Source organism: Malus domestica, chromosome 03 (genome assembly GCF_042453785.1).
Source record: "Malus domestica chromosome 03, GDT2T_hap1".
Classification (NCBI taxonomy): Eukaryota; Viridiplantae; Streptophyta; class Magnoliopsida; order Rosales; family Rosaceae; genus Malus; species Malus domestica.
In genome coordinates, this window is record NC_091663.1 from 5,491,969 (window position 1) to 5,510,073 (window position 18,105).

The 18,105-nt window shown below is 36.0% G+C and overlaps 1 protein-coding gene across 1 annotated transcript; it reads right to left on the reverse strand.

Annotated features, from left to right (window-relative positions):
* Window positions 1–1,018: 1,018 nt before the first annotated feature.
* Window positions 1,019–4,130, reverse strand: LOC103420048 (acyl-lipid omega-3 desaturase (cytochrome b5), endoplasmic reticulum-like). Its single transcript, XM_029099637.2, has 8 exons — window positions 3,547–4,130; window positions 3,354–3,443; window positions 2,987–3,053; window positions 2,363–2,455; window positions 1,919–2,104; window positions 1,750–1,830; window positions 1,482–1,619; window positions 1,019–1,364 (listed from the first exon to the last, which is right to left on the reverse strand). Exons 1-8 carry the CDS (start codon window positions 3,864–3,866, stop codon window positions 1,173–1,175), a joined length of 1,167 nt encoding a protein of 388 aa, XP_028955470.2. The 5' UTR covers window positions 3,867–4,130; the 3' UTR covers window positions 1,019–1,172.
* Between the last annotated feature and the right edge of the window lie 13,975 nt (window positions 4,131–18,105).

Sequence of the window (18,105 nt, forward strand, 5' to 3'; positions counted from 1 at the left end):
TTTTTTATTGTTTAATATTTTTTTTAGTTTTATTTATGGTAGATATTATTATTTTCATTCAAATATATTTTAAAAAATAATAAACGTAACCACCCATAGTCCTAATATGTAGGTTTTCTTATGATTTTTTTTTTTTGAAATTCTAATGGGAGAAGAGTAATTTGGATATTATGAAAGTTTCGCCTTTTTGCTTTCTCTCTTTATCTAATCTAAACTACATATTAATAAAACTTTTATTATCAACCAAAACACAATAAAAATTACCATGCTAACCTTTTAATTAAAACTGAACATAAATAAAAATTATGGGCAATTCAATAATTACATGAAAACGAATTTTACTGTTTTTTACTTGAACCTCAAGGTAATAATAACAGTCTTATTTAAAAATTAAAATTAACTTAAAAGATTCGCATCTGCAATTGAAGTGATTGGCGCTGGGGATTTGGTGGGTATAGTTGGGGGCGATGAGAAGTGGGGATGTACGAGTGGGGAAGGAAGGGGAAGGTGGGGGAGGTGGCTTTGGTACAGTGTGAAACATGTTGGAAGATGGAGAACAGAGAGCAGCATGGATCAGTCTCTTTTTCTTTTTTTTTTTTTTTATTTTTCAATTGCTATTCTTAGTCATTATAAATTTCAGTAAATTAAAAAACAAACTTAATTGTACACGCGTGCGTATTGATTGCTAGTGTACCTATTAATAAAACATTTTTTATCAACAAAAAAATGATGAAAAAACAATTTGATTTTATATCACAAAATAAAATCATCGGCAGTAATGTAATTTCATACAAACCAAATCTTCTTGTTTTTTTTTTTTCCCCTCACCCACATAACATCATACCATATCTCTAAATTTAAAAAATAAAAATGCAACACATTATTCACGACTACACTTCATGTGAAAAACTTTAGGGGGGTGGTGAAGAAAAATATTTTGTGTTTTCTTGCGATTTCATCTACTCTTTGGCCTTGTTTGTTGTCTAAAATTAGCTTGGATAGGATAACTCACGGGACGAGGCAAACTAACAATCTTGTTTATTGTTTATTTGCTAGAAACTAAACAAATCACCAAATACAAGTATCCTTCTCAAGGTTTTAGGGAGATAATGCAATACAGAAAACAATTCATATCTGCCTTCCCAATTGAGCTAACCCCAAAAAAAGAAAAGTCAATTGGACTTGCCCTTGAGGCTTTTGAACAGCTTGGGGTCTGTCTGGTAGTATACAATGTCTCCGGTGTCACTAACATAGTGATCAATGCTCATGCTTGACAACAGATTATCAATCAAGTGAACCGGAAACGGCCCGGATTTCTTCGGCTCCCGGTAGTACTTCCCCAAAACCGGTTTAGCTTCGTCGGTCTGCAATATAATCATGTGAATGCAACCATTAGAATCAACAAGCAGGGCTAATATCTGTAAATTGTGAATAGAAGGTTAATTTGTTTTAAGTGGGGAAGAGCATGGCAAGTAACATACTGCTTCCCTTAGGTGGTAGTGTGGGATTTGAGGGAAGAGATGATGGATAACATGAGTGCCGATGTCATGGTGGATGTTGTTGAACATTCCATAATCGCGATCAATGGTTGTGAGGCCTCCTCGTAGGTAACTCCATTCCTGCAGAATTAAAACCATGAGAGGAAATAGAGCTTCTTAATTAAGAGTCTTAATTGATTTAACCCTTCCGATACGATCTTCACTTGCAGCATGTATGATCAACGTAGTAGGGTTAATGTATCAGTTTTACCTTGCCGCGGTACCAAGGAAGTTTTTCGTCATAACCATGGTGATGCAAATATGTGACCATGTCCAACCACATTACGAAAATCTGCAAGCCGAAGTTGACGAGAATAAGGAAAAAAAAAAAAACTGTCTGCAGGTAAGTGCAACTTATCAGGAAGAAAAATTGGACTAACCCAGTAAGGGACACCATAAAGCTTGAGGATTTGGACAGGGCCTACGACAAATGACAGATAAACAAGCAGGGAAACCATCATAGTCAAGCAAGTAGTTGATGTTATCACATCTCTCCTTTCATTTGGGGCAAACAAGTCACTGTACGGATTGAAATGAGAACCTTGCTTTCCTGGACTTCTAGTCCACTGATAGCGAAAGGCAACCCAACCGAAAAAAGAGGCAAAATTTAGCTTCATGAACCATCAGAAACACACAATTTTGGACCTAAACATTACACGACACTCAGTTTTCTTCGCCTGCACTCCTCTTGTTTCTTGCCCTTGATTCTTCTTTGATTTCTTCAATCAATAGGCTCGAACAAAAGGGAGAAAAGGGGAGAAAAGGGGAGCGCGAAAATCACTCTTCAAAAAACGTATGAGCAATAAAAGATGGTTTTTTCTCACCAGATAGAAAGGATATGCAAAAATGGGGTAAGGCACACTGAATCTGAATTTCAGGGTACTTTCATCGAGACTCGAATAAACCTTCTCAGTCAACTATATCCAAAAAGATAACAACAAACATACAGGTTAATCAATTACTAATTGAAAATTAAGTAAAGCAGCATCAGCGGGCTGGTTTGGTATTGCTGTGCTTTGAAAAAAAGCTGCTGTGAGAATAAGCGGCTGTGCTGTGAGAATAAGCGGCTGTGAAATAAAGCAGTAGAGCGTTTGGTAAACTTTTTTGTAAAAGTGCTTTTGGAAAAAAAAGCAGTCTGATAGTGGGTTTTTTCATTAAATGAGCACTGTAGCTCCATGTGCTTTGAAAAAAAGCCAGTTTTCCAAAGCTGCAAATAGCAGCTTCAGCTTTTTCCTTTGATTTCAGCTTATTCTCACAGCAGCTTCCAAAATAAGCCATTTTTTTTCAGTTTACCAAACACCTAAAACCCTTTTTTTCATAGGTTCTTTTTTTTTAAGCACCTCACTCCCAAACTAGGTAGATTCCAGAACTAATTATTTCTGTTGTGCAAAGTAAGAGCATTATGATTAATAATAGATGAAACAGTTTGAATTAAGAGAAGCACTTACAGGAACCCATGACTCATCGTTCTCAACATGTCCATGGTTCTGATGGTGAGTTCTGTGGCTAATTCTCCTGGAGAAATCACATGAAAATGTAAAAATTTAAATCAGATTAAAAAATCAACAACATTTTCAAAAGGAAAGGCTAAAAGGTCAAAAATATAAAGAAATAACACGGTAGTGATTTTCACACTCTCGTTTTCTTGTGCACTCCTCTTGTTTCCATCATTTATTCTCTTTCGATTTATTCAATCCACAGGCTAGAACAAACGGGAGAAATGCAGGGGAGATAAAACTGGAGCACGAAAATCACTTCACGAAAAAAAATCATTTGAAGCAGGTTATGAAGCAAAGAGATATACGAGGAACCCACCATCCATTATAAGGTACAAGAATTGCAGAATGCAATATATGCCCCACAACACTGTTCAGAATTCTACTGTCTGAAAAGCTTCCATGGCCACTGTTCAATCCAAAAACCAACCACATTAGAAGCAAACAGATGCAGAAAAATGTACAGAAAATGGAGGATGAAGTGAGTGAGTGAGTGAGTGAGGGAAAATTACCAATCATGTCCGAGAACAAAGACAGCCCAGAACATGGTTCCCTGAGCAGCCCAGTACAAAGGCCAAAGATACCAACTTTCCAAGTAAATGGCAGCAGCTGCCATTGCAGAAATCGCAAACAAATCCCTGAAAACATAGGTCAGAGACCTCCATGGATCCTTGATCCAGCAGTGTTGGGGAATGGCAGCTCGGATCTCAGCTATCTTGAATGGAGGAGGGGCACTTGGGTCGAAATCTGCTTCGTCATGGTGGTGGTTGTGGATCCCATTGACGCCATTGATGGGGTTGCTCTGCTGCTTCTGAGTCTGAGTTTCCACCATAGTAGCAAAAGTTGAATCCTTTGGTGGAGGAGGAGGAAACCACTGGTTCAAAATCTCTGTATCCACTGTAGAGCGGGCAAGAGGGCTGCTACAGGAAGTGAGGTTAAGGTCAGAAAGTTTATATTTATAAGCCTAAGCACAGTGCAATGATGGGTGCACGAGGGTACACCGTACCATACACACTAGAGAAACTTACTACAGTATTTTATTGTGATAGTATCTCAGATCAATAAAATCCTCTTGTGTCGATATCTTAGGTAAATAGATAGCCCAAACAACTATTTTCTGAGTCCATTCTTTACATTTTGTACTTCATGCATGATAGTACATATATAATTGATTTGAAAAACTGGCACAATCATCATCCCATTGCATAGAAGAGAACCTTACTTACAACAAAGATGACCAAGTGACAATATTCCAAGTTCATCACGATAGTACGAAATTGATTTAAGATACTGTCATAATGAGATGAAAGTTCTTCTTCATACGGACACAAAAATCTCTATGCTTAGATGAATAAGGTGCATCATTAATGAGCTGGATAACATGGTTGCATGATGAATGCATGGAGCGAGAGTACACCATTAATGAGCTGGATAATATGATTGCATAATGAATGCACGGAGCGAGAGTACACTGTACCATTTAGAAAGAAAAAAACTATTTACAAAGAATATCATTGTGTAGTATCTAAAGTCAAACATGCATTGTTATACATTTTAACTTTACGTTATGATAATATGTGATTGGTCTAAAACATCTCGTTGCATGAAAGTCCTTCATAAGCAGACACGTACAAGAAAGATCTCTACGCTTGGTCATGATGCACTCGTACATTTATTTGTGATACGAAAAGAAAGAAAAGAAAGAAAAATCAAAAGATGGAGTAAAAGGGTGGTCATCATACTCATCACTCATTCCAGTCATCGAGAAATTTGCATGTCTTTTGGTCACAAGTTGTGGCCTTTCGGCCAAATCTTACCTCCAAAAATTGAACATGAGGCAGCCTGCCATGTGCAATTCTCCACCAAATCCTGAAGGCCAGCTGGGTTACTTGTCCATACTATGCCCACTACCCACTATAACTTTGGTTTCTAGCTGTGGCCAATGAATGGACCAAGACCTTTCTACTAAGACTAACTTCAACCATTGTTTAAATTTTCCCTTCTATGTCTCCCATTTCATTCCAACCCTTGTTCTAAAATGGGGTTAAGTCTTAAAACTCAAAAAAAAAAAAAAAAAAAAAAGGTCAGATTTAGGCCAAGATTAGTGGTGGAGCCCATATGTGAGAGTGGAAAACGGGATGTGAAGCCCATTTGCCCAAGATCCACGCTCAGACGTGCTAGCACACGTCAGCCCATCAACTGCCCATCACCAATTGGAACCCACCCATGTGGGCATGTTCCCTCTTGTCGGTCGTAATAATGAGCCCAACGACTCTTTTTTTCTAATCCAATGGCCATAATTCAAATGGACCAACGGTCCAGATTTATATTTGTTTTGTTTTTTTTATATATTTATAATTTTATTGAATCCAATGGTTGATATCTAATATGATAAAATTCAACGGTATAAAAAAAAGATCTAACTAATAACAGCTCTACTAGATTGCAGAAAACCTAGAAGAACATAAAGAAATACTAAGGAACAAATGAGAGAAAACAAGAGATAGAAATGAAATCTTGTGTATTGATGATTCTGAATGAATACAATTGCATTGCTGAGGTTGATGTATATATTCCCTCAAGACTTAGCAACCAAGCTACTATTCTAACTATATATCCGACTTCTAACAAACCTATCTAACAACCATGCTGACATGTCACTCCAATCACTATCCACTTATGCTGACATGGCACTCACCATTTCTGAATTACATTCAACATCCCCCCTTAATCTTAACTAGGATTTCCTAGTTTGAGATTGCGAAAATGTTTAACAAAAGAAGGACTATGTAACCCTTTTGTCAATATATCTGCGATTTGATCTTCTGTGGGAACATACAATACCTCCAAATCTCCTTGTTGTACTCGGTCCCTGACAAAGTGAAAATCTGTGTCAAGGTGTTTGATATGTGAATGAAATACTAGATTAGCACTAAGTGTAATAGCTGACATGTTATCACAGTGAATACTTGGTGGATGACATAAAAACACTCCCAAATCCTTTAGTATGTTTCTCACCTAAGCTATATCAGCTACAGTATGAGCTAAGGCTTTATACTCGGCTTTTGTTGAATTCCCAGACACTGATGTTTGCTTTTTAGACTGCCACGAGATATAATTATTGCCTAAAAATAGGACATAACCAGTGATTGATCTCCTTGTATTCAAGTCGGCTGCCCAATCATAATCTAAGGCATTTAATTGTGGAATTGTATCTGCATAATACATGATTCCAGTAGTCATTGTCCCTTGCAAGTAGCGCATAATTCTTTTCACAGCCCCAAAATGAATCTCAATTGGTGATGACATAAATTGACAAACTGTATTGACTGCATAAGCAATGTCTGGCCTGGTAAAGGTCAAATATTGCAATGAACCTATTATACTCCTATACAAAGTTGGATTTGTCAACAATGTACCTTCTGAAGTTAATAGTTGATGATGAGGTTTGCAAGGAGTTGGAGCTGGTTTACATGCCTTCATACCAGTTTTATGTATTAAATCTTTGATGTATTTTGATTGATTGACAAAGATGTCCCCATTATCTTTATACTGTATCTGTAGCCCCAAGAAATATGTGAGCTTACCCATGTTTTTTAAATCAAAGACTTCAAATAGCTCTTGTATCACACCTTGTATCTTCACAAAATTGGAACCATTTAGGATTATGTCATCAACATATAACAATAAAATGATTATATCAGACCCATCCTGTTTCACAAATAAACTAGTATCAGATGCAGAAGCACAGAATCCCAAAGCTCCCAGATAGGCTGTAAATTTCGAATTCCAAGCTCTTGGAGCTTGTTTTAAACCATACAATGATTTGACAAGTTTGCAGACATGTGTGGGATAAGAAACATCAACAAACCCCTGAGGTTGCTTCATGTATACCTCCCCTTGTAGATCTCCATGAAGAAAGGTATTTTTAATGTCTATTTGTCTCAAATTCCAGTGATTAATAGCAACTAGGGCTAAGACAATTCTAATTGTAGTGTGTCTAACAACAAGGCTAAATGTGTCCATATAATCAATGCCATGTTTTTTAGAAAACCCCTGAGCAACAAGTCTTGCTTTATACCTTGAGATTGTACCATCTAGATTATTCTTTACTTTATATACCCACTTACTGCCAATTATAGCTCTATCTTTTGGTAAAGGTACCAAAACCCCAGTGCCTTGAGCCCTCAATGAGTCATATTCATCTCGCATTGTGACCTGCCATTGACGTATTGTAGATGCTTTTCTAAATGAAGAAGGTTCTTGCACATCAGCTATCTCAGAGATAAATGAATAACCATCCGTGGTTGGATCTTCTTTAGTAATGTGTAAAGAATGAAGCTCAGGAAATGAAGCTACTAAAACAGCATAGTTCTTTTTCTCAATCACTCCATTTTTTAACCTGGTAGTCATATAATGTGTATTGATCCTTGTGTCACACTGAACTGATTCACAATTAGGTAAGATAGGAAGAATTACCTCAAGCTGATTAGAGGAGTGGACATGCAACATGGATGTTGTACCAGAGTGATGACTTGGAGAAGTAGCTTGTACATTGTTGCAACCTGATTCAATCAACTGTGATTCATTGTTATGATGAATAATCCCATTACTATCTGAATTTCCAGAATTATAACTAATACTGGAACCAGGAGATTGAACTTCTCTTTCATTTGATCCTGAAAACTGACTTCTTTCATATATTGATACATTAATCCTTTCTTGAATCACATTATGAAAATTAGACAATTGTTGAGACCTTGCACTTGGTATATTAATATGCACTATCACAGGAGAAGATGACATCTTTTGTGCATTATTGGCACCATTTATATCACAAAACTGCTTGAAAGGATATACCTCTTCATCATGAATTACACTTTTGGAAATGACAAATTTCTTTGTATGAATATTATAGCGCAATACTCTTTTGTATCCACTGGAAAAACCCAGAAAAACACAGTGAAGTGATCTTGGTTGAAGCTTATTGTCATTAAAATGTCTGAGGAAAAGATATACTGCAGTTCCAAAAATCTTAAGAGAAGTAATATCAGGATGACACTTAAACAACACTTAATAAGGAGACCTCATATCCAAATTCTTGCAGGTCATTCTATTTATCAGAAGAGATGCATATGAACAACTATGGTACCAAAATTGAGTTGGTAACTTGGCATTTGCATCAAACTAATTGTTGTTTCCACAACATGTCTATGCTTTCTTTCAGCTAGACCATTTTGTTGAGGTGCATGTGGACAAGAAGTATGATGTACAATTCTTTTGCTTTCTAAAAACTTATGAAACATGTTGCTCATATACTCACCACCATCATCTGATTGAAAGTACTTGACATGTGCATGGAATTGAGTAACAATAAATGCATAGAATTTGCAAAATATTGGAAAAGCTTCTGATTTATTCAACATTGGGAAAATCCATACAAATCTGAAATAGTCATCAACAAAGTTTATGTATATCTAAAACCCTCAACAGACTTCACAGGTGTAGGTCCCCATACATCTGAATGTATCTTCTCAAATACTACATGTGATCTTTCTTGTTTTACAGGGAACGGTAACCTACTCATCTTGCCATGAAAACATGCAGTACATATGGATTGACTAGAATCTGAAGTAACAGACAACTGAGCAACATTCAACATCCTATTTAATATTTCCTCATAAGGATGACCCAACCGTTTATGCCATATTGAACTCTTTTTTTTTCTTTCCAACAAAAGCAGTACTACTCCCAAGCTTTGCAACAAAAGACCTTGAAAACACATTAACAGGAATCTGGAATAACTCCCCATCGTCACTCTTTCTGTGGTACAACACCATCCGAGTTGCCTTATCTTGTATAAAGAAAACCAAATCATCATAAATGAACCAGCATCCATTATCTTTGCATAATTTCTTGATAGATAATAAATTCATTGCAATCTTTGGAACATGCAAAACATTATGTAAAACTAAAGTATGCTGAGGTGTTTTAAATATAGATAAGCCAATATTTGAAATTGGCTAACCTTATCCACTACCAACATTTATCTTTGCATCACCATTATAAGAAGTAATATTGTTTAAGACATCAAGATTTGATGTCATATGGTGAGTTGCACCTGTATTAACCACCCATGTATCAGCAAATGCAAAATCATGAATATTCTGGACTCTATTTGCAGTAGTAGAACTCTGAGCAGTCATTCCATTAATTGAAGCAGGATGTGGATCACCTTGATACGAAAAGTTATTCCTGTGAAAGCATTCTAAAGCAATATGTCCCTTCTTGCCACGTATTTGACAAACCACGAATCCTCTAAAAGGTTGACCATTATCAGTTCTGAAATAGCAATTAGGTGTTGTATGACCCCTTCTTGTACATATCTGGCACTTAGGAGATATAGCAGACTTGTAATTAGTATTTCCAGTCCGGAGTTAACTTTCTTGCTTCCACTGGAGTAATTTTGAGACCCAAAATTTGATGTGATATAAACTAACACACAAATTAAACCCTTTTATTAACAATTGTAGTAAAGATATAAGTAGGGATCGTTCTAGACTGGGGATTAGGAGGGATTGCTAATTTATTTAAAACTGACTTAAAAACATAAAACTAGGTTTAAAAACACTTAACTAGACTCAAAGAACTCAAAACAAACTAAAGCAACTCAAAACAACACAAAACAATCAAATAGACTCAAACTATACACTAGGAATTTCTTTGAACGAATTCTAACTTTAACTTGACTCAAAATACTAAAAGACACAAAATGGGACATATTCTAACTTAAAGAAACGACCAAGTAAAGGGGGATTGGGTTTTGGATGAAATTAAAGTAAAAACAAGCAGATTGTAAACTTAAACAAAGTTTGGACGAAATTGGGGTAAATGGATAGGTGATAAGCTAGCTAGAGAGTCATTCTCCACACATGACACACTTGCATACAAAATGATTTCCAGTTGCTTTTCCAATAAACCATGAACCTCAACGCCTCAGATTAACCGCGAACAGCACTAATTAACCCTCAGATTTTCCTTAAGTCATTGAATTGGATGGATAACGCATCGGCAACCAAATTATTCTTCAATAGTCCCCTACATGAACATCATAATAGAGATACAATAAAAGATCATTAAGCTTTGTGAAAATCATAAGCATTGACAAGGCATTCGTAACTATGAACAACATGATACTCCTGCCAGGAATCTACTTAACACGATTGTGACTAGCAACCTCCACTACTTATGAATATAAGTTAATAACGATTAGGTGAAATTCCCTTATATTCTAGCATCAAATTCATGCATGCAAACTAAGCGGGCCCTCTTAATCAACATACAAAAATAAGTTCTGAATCAAACAGTTAAGTAAATCGCATTCATGATTTATGAAATCACAACTGAAAGTAATCAATTCATATTACAAATATGTTCATGGCTTTGAATTCTCCTCATGTTAGCAAAACAAAGATAATTAAACTTAAACATTAAAAACAAAGCTTGAATGGCAAGCACATCCAAGGGTCCTCTTTCTTCTTCTTTGCTGCGGCACAAGGGTTGTGATGATGGATGAGTGGTGAATTGTGGTGATGGATGGATGTAGGTGAGTTATGGTGAAGGATGGATTGGTATTGTGGTGATCAGAACCCCCAAGTGGTGCGGCAAAGGGTTTTTTTTATAGGGATGGGAAAGGCACAACCTAATTAATTTTTGTAAACAGGTTTGATCCCAAATCCACAAGGAAAAAGAGAAATAAATATCAGAATTTAAGAAGAAAGGGAGTGTGGGTGCGGCACAACTTTGAGAAAAAGGGAAAGAAGATATGTGGCAGATTTTGGAAGAAAGGGTAAGGAGATATGCTGCTAGGACTAGGAGAAAAGGGGAAAGTCATACAATGCTAGGAAAAGGGTAAGAAAGGTGCGGCACATATCAGGAATGAAATTAGGTCTTCTAGAATCATTTATTTAGTGTCCTAAAATAATTAGATATCCTTCTTGCAGCTGGAAATTAGGTGGTTTAGGGTTAGGAAAGGATTAGGACAAAATAAGGTAACTTTGGCTAACATTCCTTCTTTCTTGCTTGCATCTTTAACTTCCTTTTCTTGAATTAATTTCTTTATAACTTCAGCATAATCCTAGCCTCTTTTGGTCTTCAATTTCGTCCATCCACCTTGCTCCATGCATGTGATATCCATTCCAAGCCCAAAACTGCTCCAAAAAACTCCAAAATGTACTTTCTTGCTACTTTAGCCTTTTGGACCTACAAACACACGAAAATAGCTTAAAATACTAAAATAACTATGAACTAACAACATAAATGCAAGAAAACAAGTTAACTGAGCCGCATAAATATGCTCCTATCAGTATCAGCATATGTAAAATCTTGAATATTCTGGACTCCATTTGCAGTAGTAAAACTCTGAGTAGTCATTCCATTAATTGAAGCAGGATGTGAAGCACCTTGATACGAAAAGTTATTCCTGTGAAAGCATTCTAAAGCAATATGTCCCTTCTTGCCACATATTTGACAAACCACAGATCCTCTAGAAGGTTGACTACTATCAGTTCTGAAATAGCAATTAGGTGTTGTATGACCCCTTCTTGTACATATATGGCACTCAGGAGATATAGCAGACTTGTAATTAGTATTTCCAGTCCAGAGTTAACTTTCTTGCTTCCACTGGAGTAATTTTGAGACCCATTGAACTAAGAACCTTTCCCATTATCATGAGAAAAGGTAGAACTAAATCTGTTTCTAGAGTTAAACCTGAAGTTGTTGCCTCCTCCATTGTTTCTTCTATTGTTAAAATTGTTATAACTTGGCATTTGATGAAAATTCTTGCCCTCATTGTTTCCATAACCATATCCTCTATTAAAACTCCCATCTCCATAACCATCATTGAAATTATTTCCTTGTGACCTTTGTGAATTCGAGCTTTCACCCTTCTCATAGCTTTGGCACTGCCCCTGTGAATGTGAGGAATGCCCTTAAACAGACATTGCAGAAATAGACTGAGACAAACTATGTAATCTAGACTCAATGCTTGTGATCACTCATATATTTCATGCATTTATACCATCCATTTCTAAAGTTTTTGTGATGTTTTTGTGTTAAAATTGTGGCATTTTACCTTACCTTGTGTTAGTGTGCAGTTAAATTTGTTTTAGGATCAATTTCAAGTAAAATGGAGAAAAGGAAATAATAAAAAAAAAAACAAAAGAAATGGAAGTGGAGCTTGTCTCCACGGGTGGTGTCTTTAAAAATCATTTGCCTTATTGTTTAAGGCAACTGACAGCAAGAAAGAATAAAAGCAAGAGGGGACATGGCAAGTGGAGATTGGACTTGTCTTCCATAAAGCTTTTGTGGTGGGGAAAAAGAAAAACATATAGCTGATTAGTAGGTTGAAGGGACAGGGATAGAGAGGAGAAAAAGAGAGACTGACAGAGAGGAGAGAGCACGGCAACAAGGAAAAACAGAAGAGGAAATAGGGAGGCACACAGACAGAGCAACACAGCAAAGAATAAGAAGGGAGCACGGCAGAGAGGAAGTCAGGAGCAGAGGAGAGCAAAGGAATGGAGAGCTAGTCTTGTAAAAAAGGGTTGTCTCTTTCTTTGATTCTTCATGGATAATTTCTTATGTATTCAAATAATTATATGTAACTAATTTATTTTGCTAGAGTGAGGCCATGAGCCGCAACATGAATACGTAGATTTATTTTTCAATTGCTTAAGTGTTGTTACATGCTTGCTTTGATATTTTCAATCACTGAATTAAACTATCTATGTACCTTGATGCTTGATCACCATTAGGATGCTTAGAAAAGTTATCGGATGCAATTTTGAACGAATGTCACGTTAAAATTGGTTGTGCTTCTTGTGATTGAGGATTGTACTCTCCTAAGGTAAATATCATGCTCTTAGGGATTACATGGTTTAACAAAAGGATTTTCACCAAGATTAATGAATCGCTCATGTTTATATTTAATCCAAATGTCATGGATAAGTTGCATGTAGTGGTATGCGTTTTAGCTTGAATGTCACAAGTAAAACATACACAAGGAAAATCCAACCTTCAAAGCATGTGTGTTTTCAATTATTTAAGCAATTGGAAGAGCTACGTATGAGTGTTGTTGGTAAAGGTTGAACTCTAGCATATTGTCAATCTATTTTTCTTCAATCATTTATTTTATCTTGAATTTTCTCATTTACTTGTTTTGTTTAGCTGAATCATTATTCCTATAAACCAATTCCCATTTTAGATATTTGTTTAAGTCACATCCAGTAGTATTTAGTTTCGTCAAATTAGTTTAGTTCTTAGAGTTAAATAAGTTAAATACACAAAAACTCGTAAATTGTTTATATCAGTCACTGAGGAGATCGACCTTGCTTGAGCCATTCTATACTACAAACACTTGTTCTCTTGCAAGAATTTTCTATGGTTTAACCCTTTGTTTTACAAGTGGTAAAATCACTATCAGCTTGCTTCAGCCCCTAGAAGTTGTGCAATAAAATTTGTTAGTGATATTGGTGTTTCTCGAGCCAGAATTATTGTCCTTAATCGTTTCAAATTCTGATAGTAACCCAGATAAAGCAGCAATGACCAAATCATTCTCAGTGACCTTCTCCTCTGCAACTACTAACTAATCTTTAATACCCTTCAACCGTAACAAATATTTATCCACAGAGTCAGATCCTTTCTGTATCATGTGAAATTCAGTCTTAAGCTGATTAATCTTGACTACAGACATAAATGCATAACGTTCTTGGAGACATTTCCATGCTTCATGAGAGGATTTGCAGCCAATAACATAGTCTATGGCTCCATCCGAAAGAGTAGCAATGAGCAAACTCAATAAAGATACATTAGTCTTAACCCATTCTTTGTAAGCCATGGAGACTTTCTTTGTCACTCCAGCTTCAGCAATGATACAAAACTTGGGCATACATTGTGATTCCCCATCAAAGAAATAAAAAAGATCATAACCTCGAAGAACATATTAGAACTGATAATTCCATTTGAAAAAATTATCAACTTCTAGCTTCACAGTTATCATACCCAAAAGACTCTTAATCTTGACAGTATTGAACGCCATATCTTCTTAAGAACACAGAATCTTGGCATACTTCAAGCAAGTATTAACCTTTGGTTTGTTGTAATCAATACACTTCTTGGCAATCGGCCTTTTCAAGTGCAGAAGTCTTAAACAATCAAGAACAAACTATTCAACAGAAAAGAATGGCTATCAGCACTTGTACTCCTTCAACAATCTATAGAAAACAAATTGCATTCAACACATTCTTGGCAATCAGCCTTTTTTGAGTACACAAATCTTAAACAACCAATAACTAATCAAGCAATAGAAAGGAATGGCTATAGACCTTTGTATTCATTCAACAATCTCGCAAAAAATGGATGTCAGTCTTAACAGAGAAACTTTCATACAAGAAACCACATTGAAGAAACAAATTTTCACTGCGGCATTTAAGCAAACAGATGGAGTGCAAAATTTAGTAACAAAACCTGAGACTTGAGTTCATGATCGGAAAACCCTATCAGAGAAACTCCAGCAAATCACCAGTTACCAGAAAACCCCGGCGAACAAAAAGAAACCCTCAGCAATCACAGCGGAAGAACAGCCCCAAAAATCGAAACCTTCGGCTCTGATACCATGATAACAGCTATACCAGAATGCAGAAAACCCAGAAGAACAGAAAGAAATGTTAAAGAACAAATGAGAGAAAACAAGAAAGATAAATGAAATCTTGTGTATTGATGGTTCTGAATGACTACAATTGCATTACTAAGGTTGATATATATATTCCCTCAAGACTTAGTAGCCAAGCTACTATTCTAACTATATAACCGACTCTAACAAACCTATCTAACAACCCTACTGACATGGCACTCCAATCACTATCCACTTATGTTGACATGGCACTCATCATTTCTGAATTACATTCAACACTAACAACCCAAATTTAAACCTAACGGCTAAAATAATTAAAAAAATTATTTAACTCAAAATTCACCAAAATTTAGTCGTTTTTCAATATTTATCGGAATCTAAATATTTTTAAAATGTTCATAAAATTAAATTAGGATAGTGTACATAATTTTTTTTTTAAATTACTTAAAAAAAATTAGCTCAAATTTATTCCTTAATAACCTTGGGCTAAAAAATTTAGGTCAGAAGAGTTGGAGTAGAAAAATTGTTTCTGAGTTAAAACCTAAATTTTATGAGCTAAAAATTTTAGGTTTTACTCCTGGAGATGGTCTAAGAGCAACTCCACCGTTGCAAAGGCCCCCTAGGGCTATTCAGTATTTAATTCACCCAGTATACAGTAATTGCTCTTAATGAACAGTAACTGTCTTTTGCATCTCAACCCCTACACTGAATAGCCCTGGCAATAGGCAATAAAATATTAGTATTTTTTATTTATAAAATAATACAAAATAATTTAATTTGTAATTTGAGATAAAATTTTTAATCGTTCTCGTTGCGCCACGTGTCATTATCCGAAAAGACAATTATTGGTGATGGATTTCAATAAGATTTTTATCCGAAAAGATATTTTTTAAAATATTTTATTCACATAATTAATCTCTGTTGTTGGATTAAAAAAGAATTGAATTCCAACACTCCATATTGTGCCACGTGGCACAACGGTAAGATTTCAGAATTTTAAATTGTTTTTTTTTTAATTTATAAAGCCGAATAACGTGGACCGTTGATCTCAGATCTAACGATTGAAATTAAATAAGGTTTTAAATTTTTTTTATCGTTGGAAATCCAACAGTCCATAAAATGTTGTCGTTGAAATCCAACGAACATGGGGAAGCCACATGGCCTCCCCAACAGAAACATTTCAGAAAAGCACCGCGAGCCCCACGTCTGAAACCTTGTCGGACGACGCGCACCCACGCTCACTTGAAGCGCACGCGCCTGACACAAAAAAGAGAGAAAATGTGGCTGACGTTGCCCTGACGTCAGCCTTGCATCATACCCACTCCGGGCTCTCGGGCCAACGACTCCCCACAGGCCTCTCTCTCGGGCCCCCTTTCATCCACACGCCTTTGTGGGCTGGAGCATGCAGCTCGGGCCATTGGGTTGGTGGGGAAGCCTGTCCATCGAGCTATTTAGCACGGTGAAGGTGCTCTAAGGGATTCAGTACCAATGAGTAGCTACTATCTCTAATCATGGAAGGTCAAGCTTTGCTTGATGGTTTATTGGATACTTGCTCCAGAAGAGGTGGAAGGTGACTCAAAGATTCTCATTGATTCCATCTATGGTGTCTCAAAACCTTTCTCTCCAGTATTCAAAAGTCAGCTTGCCACTTTTCAGAACATATATTTTTCTGTATTTTTCATAAGGCAAATTTTGTTGCTGATGCATGCGATTGTAAAGATTTGGTTAGATTTCTGCTATGCTTTCGTGGCACCCTAGGGACTTTTCTATGTAATTTGCTTTTTCTTATAAAAAATATACAAGACTTCTAATACCATTCAAGCGCACTAAAAAATGGAAAGAGATTATCTCCGGATTTATGCATTCAACGCTCAAAGATCAAATGATCCGGGCATTTAAAATTTGATCCTACAGTAAAAAATTATTATAGCTTTTAAACGTTTTTACTAACTTCTCTGCTTTTAACCGTTGAATCAAATTTTAAAGGCTCAGATCATTTGATTTTTGAGCTTCTTATGCATAGATCCGGAGAGGATCTCTTTCCCTAAAACTAAAGCTACTGTTCAAACTATCTCAAAAGCAAGTTATCGCTAACACGTGTAATATTGTTTCAGTTCAGTTTTTTTAGGAACATTGCTATATTTTGTTATAATAGGCTAAAGCGGCAACATAAGTTTAAAGTAAGAAATGCATGTATGAGAATAACATCTCTAGCAAACCAACTAAACTATCTTGTTTAGCTACTTTAATTAAAAAATCACAAAAAAATAATCTAAAACTAACTAACAATTTTTCTTGCTAAAATAACAAAAATATTACTGGCCTTGTTGAAAATGCTGGACTTATTCGAGAGAGTCCAAATGACAGTTTCGTACAGAAAATGCCATTTCATCCACTATTAAATAATAACAGGGACAAGCAAAAAATTTCTTAGAAGTGAGCAATGGGGTAATGGTGTCGGAAGAATCGCCCACATTTGAGCAATAGGGTTGGATGAATGCTTCACTACAACGTGGCTGTGTGGCTCTGGCAACATGTATCAATAAAGATAGAACATCGAGGTTTCACGATGTAGAAGAAAAGAGATAGAAAATTCAGAAGATATTTAGATCAGAATAAATATTGTCTATTACACTTTTCAAAAGAGGGGGTATGCGAAGTTGAATTCAAATCCTCTCCAGATTTTGCAGTCCAAAGTTGATGGACTGCATAATTTGAACCGTTCAAAAGAGGGAAAGAGAGAGATTAGACTTTTGGTTTTTGTGTGGACCAGCAAAATGGACTAATGGGATCATAAAATTTAAAATAAAAAATCTGAATTACTCGATTTGTCGGCTTCAAAATGCGAGATCCAAAGATAGATTTAGATTATGGGAACTTGGACATGCCCTCCTTCATCTTCAAGTATGTCTTTGGCAGCTTTGGTCTGCGGTTATGCCTATTTCTGAGACATTTTTACAGATTGCACTTGCACCAATATGGTTGGATACCCCATTCAACCGAAAGTGTGTTCTTATTTTTGTATTTTTTGAAACTATAAAACAAGTAAATTAAAATACATGAGTTTATCAGTCATGTAGTAACTTCATAAAGCCCAAAGAATTATTGGTCGGGTACGTAAACAGAGGCATTTTTTTTAAAAATATATTTTTACGGGTCATAGAAATTATTTCGCAATTTGAGTAGGTTAATCAAGGTTAGTGTCGGCTATGCCTGGCAATTCGTGACACGACTTGACAACTCGACACAACACAACACGAAATTAACAGGTGTTCGGGTTGACACGATAACGAATCGGGTGTTATTGGCTAACCCAATGAGCATCTGTTAAGATAATGGGTTGGTTCGGGTATATACATGGGTAACACGATACACGATAAGC